The sequence below is a fragment of the Colobus angolensis genome, unplaced genomic scaffold (genome assembly GCF_000951035.1).
Source record: "Colobus angolensis palliatus isolate OR3802 unplaced genomic scaffold, Cang.pa_1.0 Scaffold128, whole genome shotgun sequence".
Taxonomy (NCBI): Eukaryota; Metazoa; Chordata; class Mammalia; order Primates; family Cercopithecidae; genus Colobus; species Colobus angolensis.
The window spans coordinates 259,511-273,907 of NW_012114030.1; the positions used below are offsets into that span (position 1 = coordinate 259,511).

At 43.7% G+C, this 14,397-nt stretch overlaps 1 protein-coding gene across 2 annotated transcripts in view; it reads left to right on the forward strand.

Annotated features, from left to right (window-relative positions):
• Nucleotides 1-504: 504 nt before the first annotated feature.
• Nucleotides 505-14,397, forward strand: part of IL21R (interleukin 21 receptor) — a 55,273-nt gene continuing 41,380 nt past the window's right edge. The window contains exons 1-2 of one of the 2 annotated variants that reach the window (XM_011933457.1): nucleotides 511-958; nucleotides 1,418-1,558. In XM_011933457.1, coding sequence (XP_011788847.1) covers nucleotides 1,509-1,558 — 50 coding nt within the window. In that variant the 5' untranslated portion in view covers nucleotides 511-958; nucleotides 1,418-1,508. Of the gene's footprint in view, nucleotides 959-1,417; nucleotides 1,559-14,397 lie in introns of both variants that reach the window. The other variant, XM_011933458.1, reaches the window with a different exon arrangement.

The window sequence follows — 14,397 nt, forward strand, 5'->3', positions numbered from 1 at the left end:
GGAGGCAGAGAGTCATGGGGGTCAAGCCAGAGCAGAGGGTCCCAAGCTCAGACCCTACTAGGCAGGTAAGGTTCAGGAATGAGAAACAGGCTGGTTTGCAAAGTCTGAGAAAGGAGCTTCCATGGGACCTTGGGCAAGGTTCTGGTCCTTCTCTCTGTGCTGAGGGATTGGACTCGGAGACTGAGGACTCCAGGTCCACGGGTCAAACTGTGCCACCTCTTCACACCTCTGGCCTCGGTTTCCACATCTGTGCAATGTGGTGGCTCCAGGAGGCACTGCTTGCCTCATGGGTTATGACTGAGAGGCCTGTGGGGAGGATGTCACAGGTCCCCAAGAGGGACGTGTCACCCCGATGGCCCCAAATGTCTTCCTTGCAGGTGACCTTTGGTGACAGTGGGTGCCTGCTGTGGGGCTGGGCCCCCTCCCACCTCTTTCTCACTCCCTCCCAGGAGGAGCCCAGCTGCGGGTGGGCGGGGCTGGCGGGGAGCGGCTCACCACATCCTCCTCTTCCTCCCCACTCTGCACATGTGGCTGGGTGGCAGCCAGCGGCCTCCGACAGACCCACTGGCGTCTCTCTGCTGGATGACCATAAGCTCGGCGTCTGGTCCTCTGCCTGCCTCTCCCTGAGTGTGGCTGACAGCCACGCAGCTGTGTCTGTCTGCGGCCCGTGCATCCCTGCTGCGGCCGCCTGGTACCTGCCTTGCCGTCTCCTTTCTCTGTCTGCTGCTCTGTGGGACACCTGTCTGGAGGCCCAGCTGCCCATCATTGGAGTGACAGGTCTTCTGACAGCCTGATTGGTGACTCGGGCTGGGTGTGGATTCTCACCCCAGGCCTCTGCCTGCTTTCTCAGACCCTCATCTGTCACCCCCACGCTGAACCCAGCTGCCACCCTCAGAAGCCCATCAGATTGCCCCCCACAACACGGAATGGATTTCTGAGAAAGAAGCCGAAACAGAAGGTAACTCCAGCCCTGGTTCTCTGCTGGGACCAGGGTGCCTTCTCTGCCCAGGAGGGACTGTTCCCTGCCTGCTGCATCTAGTGTCACGGTGGGAGGCCTCGGAGGACTGTGCCCAAGTCACAATTGGGGACACCGAGGCAAAGAAGGTTCATGCAGTGAGACTGGGCAGAATTGAGGCTGGGGTCTCTTGGTCAGCACAGCTTAGGGGCCCGGCAGCAGGGGTGTGGCTGAGATGACCCTCTGTCTTGAAAACCAGCCTCCAAAAGGTAGCGGGTTGGGGAAGGAAAGCCAGTTTCAAGCCAAACATAATGTGTCAGTCACCTGATTCTGGGCGGCTGAGCCGGGTGGCGATGGGCATGGGTGCGGAGCCTGATGGGACCCATTCTGTGTCAATTTCTGTCTTACCACCTTGATTCCACCCAGTCATTCAAAACAAGGGCTGGTGTGCCCATTTCACAGATGAGGAAATGAGGCTGCGAGAGGTAGAATGATTTTCCCTCGGTGACTCAACCGGGACGTAGCAGGTCGGGCAGTCAAGCCAGGTGATCCCATGAGCTGTCACTGCATCTTTCTCATGAGGCACGGGGAATGCGTCGGATGGTAAGAGGCCAACCCAGTTCCCTGTGCATGTGGAGGAGAGGGGAGTTGAAGGATGGGAAAGGAGGAAACATTCCTGCTGGAGGAGCCCTGGGGAGCGGGCACTTAGGACTTGCCGCAGGAATGACGTCTCTGCTCAGTGAAGGCAGAAGATTAGATGCGGGGCATTCACAGCCGGGAGGCTGCTGCCAGGAGGACATCTGTGATTCCCTGGGGGGAGAGTGGGGCTTTCAGAAGCACATGGTGGAGTCGGGGAAAACCTGCCAGGTCAAAACCCGGCCACGCGCCTTCCTCACTCCGTGAACTTGGGCAAGTCTCTCTGCTTCTAGCCTCGAGAAGCCATGGTTTTCTCATCTATGAAATGGGGACCAAGGTACCTCCATCTTTGTGGAGCTGGTTGTGGGGACCTCAGGGCAGAACGGGGTGAAAACTGTGCTCCTAGCTGGCCCTTTTCTTTTGAGGAAGGGGGTTTGTGGCATGAGAAGCTTTGAGCCCATGAAGGGCCAGATTCCAAGAGTGACAGAGGGTGAGGGACACACTCAGGATGCTGTGGTCCTGCCTGGCCAGCCACCTGGCTCTGGTCCCCCCAGTGCCAACTCACCATGTTGTAGGCACTTAAGAGTCTCCCATAGTCCTCAACAGGTGAAGCGGGCAGCCTCATTCAGCCCATTTCACAGGTGACAAGAGTGAGGCTTAGTGGGGACAATCTTGCTCCAGGTTAACTGTGACCAGATGACATGGAGCTGGGATCGGATGCCAGTCTGTAGGGCAAGGCCACTACCTGCTAGATAGAATAACACGAAAACAAGACTTGTGGTCCTGGATAGCTTCTGAGAAGCAGCATTAGTGAGTGGTCATTCCCACGGGGATGGGTAACCCCCGAGGAGAGACCCTGCTCCCCTGCTCCCCACAGTGGGCTCAGCGATGCCCCTGTCCTGCCCGCTCCACTGCCAGGAGGGTGTCCGGATCCTCACTCAGTCCCACAGTGGAGGTAGCTAAGAGCCTTGTGATAGGAGGTGGCAGAATCCAGGACCAGGAGGGGCAGGGAGAGCAAGGCAAAGACAGTTCTGAGCTCAGACTGCAGGCTCCCACTGCCCAGCGATCCTGGCTTCAGGCCAGGAGAAGGAACTGGGAGGTGAGGGTTAGAGCCAGCAAAGAGTTTGTGGGCAGTAGAGTAGGGGGTGGATACCGGAGGAGGAGGCCCATTCAAGAGAAAGCCAGCCACCAGAAGCTCTGGGAGGTACCCACCTCTTTGTAGCATCAGGACCACCCGGGTGCCTGATAAATAAATGAATGAAAGGAACAGGGTATCCATTCCTTCCACAACCAGAGAGGGAAGCTAGCGCCTTTAGCATCCTCACAGGCAGGCACAGGGGCCTTCTCCCCACAATTAGGAAGGGGTGCCCGCGGTTAGATGGGGGCACTGGACCTGGCTTCCCAGCACAGCATCCCTTGTGACTTAGAGCTAGCCAGACCTGGTTCAAGTCCCAGCTCCACTGCTTAGTACCTGTGTGACCTTGAGGAAGCCACTTAACCTCTCTGCAGCTCAGTTGCTGTATCTGTAAGAGTGGGAATAGGAATAAGAATGCCTGTCTTAGGTCTGTGGTGAGGATTTACTCGACCTATTATTTATTGAACATCTACCATGGCCCAGGCACCTCCCTAGGTCCTGAAGCTCTGGGGTACACAGAGAGAGCCAGTGTGATGAGGAAGGCAAAAGAGCTGGGCACAGATGGCTCATGAGAAGTGGCTGCTATTATGTTTTACTTTTTTTTTTAACTTTTTATTTTTTGGGGATGGAGTCTTGCTCTGTCACCCAGGCTAGAGTGCAGTGGCCGGATCTCCACTTACTGCAACCTCTACCTCCCAGGTTCAAGTGATTCTCCTGACTCATCCTCCCGAGTAGCTGGGACTACAGGCACCTGCCACCACACCTGGCTAATTTTTGTATTTTTAATAGAGACGGAGTTTCACCATGTTGGCCAGGCTGGTCTTGAACTCCTGGGCTCAAGTGATCTGCCTGCCTCAGCCTCCCAAAGTGCTGGGATTACAGGCATAAGCCACCGTGACTGGCCTATGTTTTACTTTAAATTCTTAAGAGCTCTTTGCTTTTAGCTATGAAAATACAGATAAAAAATAAAATAATAAATATTATTGGTCATATTGGCATTTATGAGACCTCAGTAAATGACAGCTCTTACGATAATTCTGCTTCCCCCCTTTTACAGATGGGGAAACTGAGGTTCAGAGTGGGGTGGGGGTTTTTCTAGGGTCACTCAGGGAACCGTCTAGAAGGGAGCAGTGAAGAGAGGGGAACAGATACTTCCTCCAGGAAAAGGGTCTTCTCGCCCTTGCAGCCCCTTCCTCACATGCCTTCCTTCCCTGCCCTCCAGAGCCCCCGAACACGTGAAGGGGAGGGGGAGGGGGCAATGGGAGGAACTCAGTCCCACCCCGGGCTCACAGGTGCCACCGCCCCCACTCCCTGCCCTGGCCCCAGGCCAAAGGGACTTTTCATGACAGCTCAAATAAGACCTCTGAGTAAACTTGGAACTTGTGAAACGACCTGAGAATATTCCCCGAGCTGGGGGGCAGGGGCCCCATGGAGGGCCCCGACTGCCCAGGACATCTGCATCAGGAACCCAGCCTGCTGTTCTCTGAAGCCCACAGGAAGGATCTGACCACCCCAACCCCTGCCCCAAATTGTCCCCAGGTAGGTGGGGCAGGTGCACCAGGTCAGCTCCCAGCCCAGACCCCTGCCATCCCCCACTGTGTGAACAGGACAAGACCCTGGACCTCTCTGGGTCTCCTTTCCCCGTCTGCCAAGCGGGCTTGACTAGGACGAGGGCTTGCCAACTTTCTGCAGAATGAATCAGTAACACCAGTCCACTTTGGCCAGGGTCAGGGCAGGCTGATGGGGGCTGCTGAAAACTGAGGGGAGAGAGAGGGTGGGTGGCCAGCCCCGCCCCACCTCGTGGCATGGTTCAAAGCCTCCTTTCACTGCTCTACAAGCAGCCTCTCCTGGGCTGGAGGAAATGAAGCTGGAGTGAGATCTGGCTGCAGAGGCTGAGAGGTTGCAAGGTTTGGGCAAGGCTGCAGAGGATGGCAGGGCTTGCAGGGAGATAGAGGTTGCACAGGCAGTGGGGGTGGGGAGTGGGAGGTGCTGGTGCTGGGACTGGAACCTCATGCTCCACAGCTAGGAGAGGTTGCACAGGCTGGAAGAAGTGCCAGGAGGGAAAGATTGCTGGAGCTAATACAGATTTGTTGCCTGGCTAGGAGAGAGAGATAAGCTGAGAGGTCGCATAGCCTCAGAGGTTGCACGAGCTGGGGAGGAGAAGGCCCTTCCTCTCACCTTCATCTTCTACTGATTAAGCTGTAAGCCTAAGGTCCCCAACATGCCTGTCTTCAGACCCATAACCCACCCCTTGCCACTGGCGAAGAAAAAAAAAGATGAAAAGCAACTAACACTAACCACACACCTAACACTAACCACACTAACCTGCCTCACACTCCTCATCCAGGCTAAGCCTGCTGCACCCATTCCACAGATGAGGAGAGCTGAGGCTCAGGGAAAGGTAGAGATAGAGCCAAGTTCCCACTGTGAGTGAGTGAGAGTCTCCTTTCTGACCCAGGGCCACTGGGCTAGTTCTTCCCCAGCCTGAGAACTCACTGAGATGAGAACTCGCTGTGTGACCCTGAGCAGCCCACTGTCCTCTGAAAGTTCCTTGTTACTAATCTGATTACATTAGTCATGATTATTCAAACTCTGGGAGCAAAGGGTTTTGCCTGAGGTGGGTTTGGGGAGAGTTTCTGGGGACAGTGAGGAAGCTAGTGAGGAAATTAGGACCTCTAAAGGGCTGCCTCAATTTTTAGCCCCATTCGTTCGTTCATTCATTCATTCATTCATTCACTTAACATTCTTCTTCAACTACTTATTGGACTCCTACAGGTGCCCTTCTCTGCACTAGAGATACTGTGCTGAACAAAATAGGTCAATTGCCCAACCTCTGGGAGCTCATGCTTCAGTACAGAAACAAGTTATAAACCCATACAACAGAGACATTTACAAAACCATTCCTCACATCACACCTGCTATGAAGGAGACAAACTAGGGGACGTGGGGTATAATCTGCGGCGTACACCCAGTTCAGATAGGGTGGATGGCTTCTTCAAAGAGGCAATGCTGAGCTTGAATCCTGAGGATGAGAAAGGAAAGAAGCTGCGGGGAAAGCATTCTAGGCGGAGGGAATGGCATGTGCAAAGGCCCTGATGTAGGGGAAAAAGGTTGAAGCATTAAAGCTCTTATCCTCGGCCAGGTGTGGTGGCTCATGCCTGTAATCCCAGGATTTTAGGCAGGCCGAGGAAGGTGAATCACCTGAGGTCAGGAGTTTGAGACCAGCCTGACCAGCATGGTGAAACTCTGTCTCTACTAAAAATACAAAGTTAGCCAGACTTGGTAGCCCACGTCTGTAATCCCAGCTACTTGGGAGGTTGAGGCAAGAGACTCACTTGTACCTGGGAGGCGAAGGTTGCAGTGAGCCAAGATCGTGCCACTGCACTCCAGCCTGGGCAAAAGAATGAGACTCCATCTGAAAAACAAAACAAAACAAAAAACAACAACAAAACTCATCCTCACCAAATACATAAGGCTCTCAATCCCCTAGGCTTCAGAAAAAGGGGTCAAAAAGGGTAAGATTTAACTTGGGAGTGTACGGTCTATATAGTTCTTAACATTGAGGATAATGTTTGTTCACAATTCATTCCCATTTAGTCACTCGTGTAGCAAATGTTTTGAGTACCCACTGTAGGCACTGGTTAGTCACTGAGGATTCAGCAGTAACAAAGAAACACACTGTCCCTGCCTAGAAGGTGCCCAGAATATAGATGAAAACACCATGAGCTATGTACTACGTGGAGGGTGGACCCCGGAGGAAGGAGTGACTCATGCTCTTTGGAGAGGTCAAAGATTGACAGAGGAACTGCCATTTGAATGGGATTTTGAAGACTGAGTAGGAGGTTAACAGTCAGCCAAAAAGGGCAGACAGTTTCCGTGGCTAAAACAGCACATGCACAGGTGTGCAAGCCAGGTGAATGGGGCATGTTGGTGAGGCTGTCAGTGGTCTGATGAGCCTGAAGTCCGGTATGAATCCTGGGGGCTAGATCCTGAAATGCCTTGAATACCAGGCAAGGAATTTGGGGTTTTTCTCTTGTGGATAACAGAGAGCCATGGAATGACATGGTTGGAGTGAGAATGGAGTTGGAGGAACCACAGCTCTACAGCTATAGCAGGAAGGTCAGAGAGGAGGACCAGCGGGAGAGCAGGTGGGCAGAAGTCCTTGAAGATCCTGGATAACTTTAAGAGTTCTTTCTTCTGTGTTCCCTCTCGGGAAGTCCCTCTGCCTTAACACTTCCTCTTCTGGTGACCTGTTGGCTCCTGTTCTCGGCACTTCTGGGGAGTCCCTCTTCACCCACCTCATTTATTTGTGATCCCTATGGGAAATAGGGCCATTTTACTTTTACCACATTCCCCACCTTTCACTTTCAGCCCCATGTCCGCACCTGAGTCACATTAGAGAGAATGGCCGACTTGAGGAACTAGATGGATCCCATTCCTCAATCATGTGACAGAAAAAAGATACAGGGAAACCAAGAACTTGGGTTCATTCCAGTGTGGGGAGACTGTAAATAATGCTGCTATGAACATGCTGGTACATGTCTGCTTGGCACATATGCTTACATTTCTCTTTGGTTATATAACTTGGAAATGGAAACGTTGAGTCTCTGCTCAGCAGAAGTTTTCCAAAGTGGTTGTGTCAATTTACACTCTTACCAGAATATTGAGCAGAGACCAAGAGTTTAGTTACTCTGTATCCTTTCCAGCACTTAGAATTGTTTATATTTATTTCTCTCTCTCTCCATAGATATATATAAATAAATTATATATATTTATTATGTATAATTTGTATTTTATAAATATATAATATTTATAAATAAATATTTTTATATTTATATTTTATTATAAATTTACACACACACATATATATATATAATTCTTTCCCTCTTCCCCTTTCAGTTTCTTTTCCATTCTCTTAATGGAAACTTTTGATCAATAAAAATTCTTAATTTTAATGAAGTTTATTTATAAGTCTTTCTTTATGACCAGAACTTTCTGTGTGTTGTTTAAGAAGTGTTGCCTGCAATAAGATGATAAAAATATTATCCTATGTTTTCTTCTAGACGATTTATTGTTTTACCTTTCACATTTAGGTCTACAGTCTATCTGTAGTTTATTTTTCTGTATGGTGTGAGGTAGGGGTCAAGGCTTACTTTTTCCATATGTATATTCAATTAATGTACCATCATTTAAGAAAACATCATGTTTTCTCTCCACTGCCTTGCACTGGTGACTTACTGAAAATCAAGTGGTTGAATATATAAGTTTATTTCTGCTGTTTCTATTCTTTTCCATTGGTTAGTTTGCTTTTCCTTGCAACAATGCTATACTTTCTAAATTACTTTATAAATCTTGACATTCTTCTTCAAAATTGTCTAAACTATTTTCAGTCCTTTGCATTTCTATATAAATTTTAGAACTATCTTGTCAATTTCCACCAAGGAAAATCTTGCTGGGGATTTTTTTTTTTGAAACTTTGGATTTTACTGAAACTTTAGTTCAATCTGGAGGGGACTAGCATCCTTAAAATATTAAATTTTCCAATCCATGAACATAATATGTACCCCCACTTATTTATATTTTCTCTAATTTTTCTTAGGAATGTCTTGTAGGTCTCTGTGTAGAAGTCTTGTACCTCAACCAGGTGCAGTGGCTGACACCTGTAATCCCAGCATTTAGGGAGGCCAAGGTGGGATGATCACTTGAGGTCAGGAGTTTGAGGCCAGCCTGGCCAACGTGGTGAAACCCTGTTTCTACTAAAAATACAAAAATTAGCTGAGCGTGGTGGTGCATGCTTGTAATCCCAGCTACTTGGGAGGCTGAGGCAGGAGAATTGCTTGAACCCAGGAGACAGAGGTTGCAGTGAGCAGAGACTGTGCCACTGCACTCCAGCCTGAGTGACAGAGCAAGACTCCATCTCAAAAAAAAAAAAAGTCTCATACATCTTTCGTTGGATTTCTTCTTGGATATTTGATTTTTTGATGCTGACATAAATGGCATAATTTTAAAATTTCTTGATTATTCGTAGTGTACAGAAATATAAAGAGTTTTTATACTTTACAACTTTATTAACACTTTTTAAAGCTAAAGTTCCAGATATAAAAAGAAATAGCTAGCAAACCCAGCCCACTTCAACTGACCACCAGTTGAGGGCTTCCTGCCTTTCTTTGCTTTTGTAATGTTTATGGATCTTTTTCTCTGCTAATCTAACAAGAGAGGGTAATGTAGTGCAAAGTATAGTGTCCCCGGTTTGGATTTTATTAACCGGTAGATCTTTTTTACCCTCAACAATTTTTAGATGTACAGTACAATATTGTAAACTGTATGCACATTGGTTTACACGAGATCTCTAGAACTTTTTCATATTGCATGGGTGAAACTCTATACCCACTGAACAACAACTCTTCATTTCTCCTTCCCCCAGTCCCTGGCAATCACCATTCCACTTTCTGTTTCTATGAGATTGATTACTTTACATACATCATATAAGTGATACAATACAGTATTTGTTTTTTTGCAATTGGTTTATTTCACTTCGCAGAATGTCCTCAAGAAGCATCCATGTTGTAACATACGACAGGACTTCCTCCTTTTTAAAGGCTGAATAATATTCCATTATGTATGTACTACATTTTCTTTATCTATTCACTTATCAATAAATTTCGGTTACTTGCTCATCTTAACTATTGTAAATAATGCTGCAGAAACAGGTGCACAAATATCTCTTTGAGATGCTGTTTTAATTTCTTTTGGATATATGTCTGGTATTTCTAGATTTTGAATTTTAAAAAAATTTAAAAGGTTTTGCATCATTTTCCAATCCCACTAAAAGTGCACAAGGGTTTCAGTTCTCTACATCTTCACCACCACTTGCTCTTTTCTTTTTCTTTTTTTTTCTAACAAGTGCAAGGTGATATCTCATTGTAGTTTTAATTTGTATTTCCCTGATGATTACTGATGTTGAGCATCTTTTCATATGCTTAATGGCCATTTGCTGATCTTCTTTGGGGAAATGTCTATTTATGTCCTTTGTCCATTTTTTTTTTTTTTTTTTTGAGACAGAGTCTTGCTCTGTCGCCCAGGCTGGAGTGCAGTGGCATGATCTTGGCTCACTGCAACCTCCACCTCCCAGGTTCAAGCAATTCTCCTGCCTCAGCCTCCTGAATAACTGGAATTACAGGTGCCTGCCACCATGCCTGGCTAATTTTGCATCTGTTAATAGAGATGGGGTTTTGCCATGTTGGCCAGGCTGGTCTTGAACTCCTGACTTCAGGTGATTCGCCCGCCTCAGCCTCCCAAAATGCTGGGATTACAGGTGTGAGCCACCACACCTGGCCATTTTTAAATTGAGTTGTTTGTTTTTGTGTTGTTATTGAGTTGTAGGAGTTCTTTGTCTATTCTAGATATCAACCCCATATCTCTTGTATGGTTTGCAAATATTTTCTCCCATTCCATAGGCTGCCTTTTGATCCCATTGATTATTTCCTCTGCTGAACAGAAGTTTTAAAGTTTGATGTAGTCTCATATGTCTATTTTTACTTTTGTTGCCTGTGCTTTTGTTACCATATACAAGAAATCATTGCTTATTCCAATTTCACAAAGATTTTCCTATATGTTTTCTTCTAGGAGTTTTATAGTTTCAGATCTTATGTTTAGGTCTTTAATCCATTTTGAGTTAATGTTTGCATATGGAGTAAAATAAGGATCCAACATCATTCTTTTGCATATGGATATTTTGTTCTTTCAGCACTATTTCCTTGAACAAACTTCCTTTTCCCTCTTGTATAGACTTAGTGCCTTTGTAGATCATTTGACTATATACACAAGGGTTTATTTCTGGGCTCTCTATTCTGTTCCATTGGTCTGTATACCTGTCTTTATGCCAGTACCATACTATATTGATTACTGTAGCTTTTTAATACATTTTGAAATCAGGAAATGTAAGGCCTCCAGCTTCCTCCTTCTCCTTCTCCTTCTCCTCCGTCTTCTTCTTCTTTTGAGTGTTCTTCTTTCTCAAGATTATGTTGGCTATTTAGGGTCCCTTGAAGTTCCTTATGAATTTTAGGGTGAATTCTTTTATTATTTCTGCAAAAACTGTCACTGAGATTTAGATAGGGTTTATATTAAAGTCAGTTTTCTTTGAATAGTATTGTCATCTTAACAATATTAAGTCTTTCAATCCATGATCATGGGATGTCTTTTCACTTATCTGTGTTCCTTAATTTCCTTCAACATGTTTTATACAAGTCTTTCTCCTCCTTGGCTAAATTTATTCCTAAGTACTTTCCTCTTTTTGATTCAATTGTAAATGTAATTTTTTGCTTAATTTTCTTTTAGGATTGTCCATTGTTAATGTAAAAAATGTAACTGAGTTTTGAGTGTTGATTTTGTATCCTGCAACTTTGCTTAATTCATGTATCAGTTCTAACCATTTTAAAAAATTTTTAGGGTTTCCTACATATAAAATCATGTCATCTGTGAACACAGATAATTGCATTTCTTCCTTTCCAATTTAGATACCTTTTCTTTTCTTGCCTAATTGCTCTGGCTAGAACTTCCAGTTGAATAGAAATGGCAAGTGTGGGCATCCATGCCTTGTTCCTGATCTTAGAGGAAAAGCTTTCAGTTTTTTACTGTTGAGTATATTCACTGTGGGCTTTTTATATATAACCTTTGTTATGTTGAGGTAATTTATTTCTATTTCTAGATCCTTGAATGTTTTCTTTATCATGAAAGAGTATTGAATTTTTTCAAATACTTTTTCTACATCAAATGAGATGACCGTGTGATTTTTGTCCTTTGTTCTGTTAATTTCATGTATTACATTCATCTGATTTTTGTAACTATCCTTGAATTCTGCAGCTAAATCCTACTTGGTCATGGTGTACAGCCTTTTAATGTGTTGTTAAATTTGGTTTGCTAGCATTTTGTTGAGGATTTTTGCATCAGTATTCATCAAGAATATTGGTCTATAGTTTTGTTTTCTTGCACCTTTGTCTGGTTTTGGTACTGGCGCCTCATAAAATGAATTTGGAAGTGTTCTCTTCAGTTCAATTTTTTGGAAGTGTTAGGGATGGATTGGTGTTGATTCTTTAAATATTTGGTAGCATTCTCTAGTGAAGCCATTTGGTCTTGGGCTTTTTTTTTTTTTTCTAGGAGGTTTTTGATTACTGATTCAATCTTCTTTCTAGTTTAGGTCTGTTTAGATTTTTCTATTTTGTCATGATTCAGTCTGGGTAGGTTGTATATGTCTAGGAACGTATTAATTTATTTCAAGTATCCAATTTGTTGGCATATAATTGTTCATAGCAGTCTCTTAGAATCCTTTTTATCTCTGTGACATAGTTGCAATGTCTCTTTCATTTCTGATTTTAGTTAATTTGAGTCTTCTCTCTTTTTTTCTTAGTTTAACTAAGGGTTTGTCAATTTTGCTGATTGTTAGAAATACAATAGATTTTTATATTGATCTCATCTTCAGCTTCTTTGTTTAACAATTATTATTCTAATAGTTTATTTGTTGAGTATCATGGACTTTTCTGGTTCCTCAATTCTTATATAATTTAAACACATAGTTTTCTAATCTTTATAAATTAAATTTTTCTTATTGTTGCCTTATTATGTTAATTAGTGCCTCTAGTATAAGATGTTTTTGTTTTTGCCCTGACCTCAGTGAGGAAGTGTTCAATATTTCACAACAAAGGATACTGTTAGCTATGTATGGTGTGTGTGAGTGTGTATGTGTGTGTGTAATCTTAATTAGATTAAAGAAGACTTCTCTATTTCTGCTTTCCTGACAAGTGTTAAAAATCATGAATGGGTGTCGCAATTTATTAAATGTGCTTTCTGAACTTATTAAACGATAATATAAATTTTCTTCTTTATTCTGTTAACGTGGTGAAATTGATTACAGTTTTTAAATGTCATACTAACCTTACATCCCTGAAATAAACCAATATGATAATAATATGTTATCTATTTTTGTCCATATTATTAGATTTGACTTGTTAATATTTTGTTTCAGATATTTTGTATATTATTTATGAGAAAGATTGACCTGTAATTCTACTTTCCTTTAATGTCAAATTTTGGTATTAAGATTGCCTTTTATTTCAGACGTCAATCAAAGCGCTGATGTGTTTGGGATTATGTCTACCATCTTGCTATTTGTTTTCTTTTTTGACCTATCTATTCTTCCTTCTTCTATTCAAGTTTTAAAAAGTATTATTCCATTTTTCCTATTAGTTTGTCATTATGCTTTCTTTTATAAGTCTTTATGTGCTTAGCTTAGAGATTGCAATATGCACATTTATTATTATTAGGATCTACCTAATATGAATTCTTCCAAAAGTTCATGGAAAATTCAAATTATGAAAATACTATGCGTGAAGTTCAAACTTTTTTCTGCACCAAAATAAACTTGTACTAACTTGCTATAACATGTCTGAATAGGATCTAGTTTAAGCCACTAGGAAGGATAAGGCGTCCGTTTGAAAAAAGCCCCTATCATTGCAACATGAATTCTGCTAAAATTGAAGCAGGAACAAACATCAAATTTATGGTGCAACTAGGGTGGATGAATGGCGAAATCAATGATGAAGATAAGGCCCTCCGTGGGCGATCATCCACATCAATTTATTAGGAAAAAATTCATCTTGTTCATGCCCTAATTGAAAAGGACCAACAATTAACAGCCCAAATAATAATAGCCAACACCATAGATATCTCAATTAGTTCAGGTTACACAATTCCGACCGAAAAATTAAAGTTGAGCAAACTTCCCACTCACTGGGTGCCAAACCACTGTGTCCAGATCAGCTGCAGACAACAGCAGAAACTTCCATGCAAATTTTAAACAAATGGGATCAAGATTCAGAAGCATTTCCTCAAATAATTGAAACAGGAGATTAAACATGGCTTTACCAGTTCATCCTGAAGACAAAGCAATGGCTCCAAAGAGGTAGATGAGGTCAGTCAAGGCAAAAGCAGACCGGTCAAGAAGAGCAAAGGTCCTGGCAACAGGTTTTTGGGATGCTCGAGGCATTTTGCTTGTTGACTTTCTGGACAGCCAAAGAATGATAACATCTGCTTATCATGAGAGTGTTTTGGGGAAATTAGCCAAAGCTTTAGCAGAAAAATGTTCAGGAAAGCTTCACCAGAGATTCCTCCACCATAGCAACGCTCCTGCTCATTCTTGCCATCAAATAAGGGCAATTTTACAGTTTCCATGAGAAATCAGACATCCACCTTAAAGTCCTGTTTGGCTCCTTCTGACTTCCTTTTGTCTCCTAATCTTAAGCAATCTTTAACGATCACCCATTTTTCTTTAGTTAATAATGTAAAGGAGACTGCATTGATATTGTTACATTCCCAGGATTCCCCAGATCTTTGGAGATGGACTATATGCCTGGGATCATCACTTACAAAAGTGCCTTGACCTTGACTAAATTTATGTTGAGAAATAGAGTTTATTTTTTAATAGTTATCTTTAGTTCCCTGTTTCCATGAGTTTTTTTAAGTCCTCTTGTACAATTTGAAGTCCTCTTGTACAAAGTCCTCTTTAACTTTACTCACCTCTTCTTACCTTTGGGGTTTCATGGTCGTGTATTTTAATTCTGCGTATAAGGGTTTACATCATTAGTATGTTAAGACATTAAAAATCATATTTATTTAT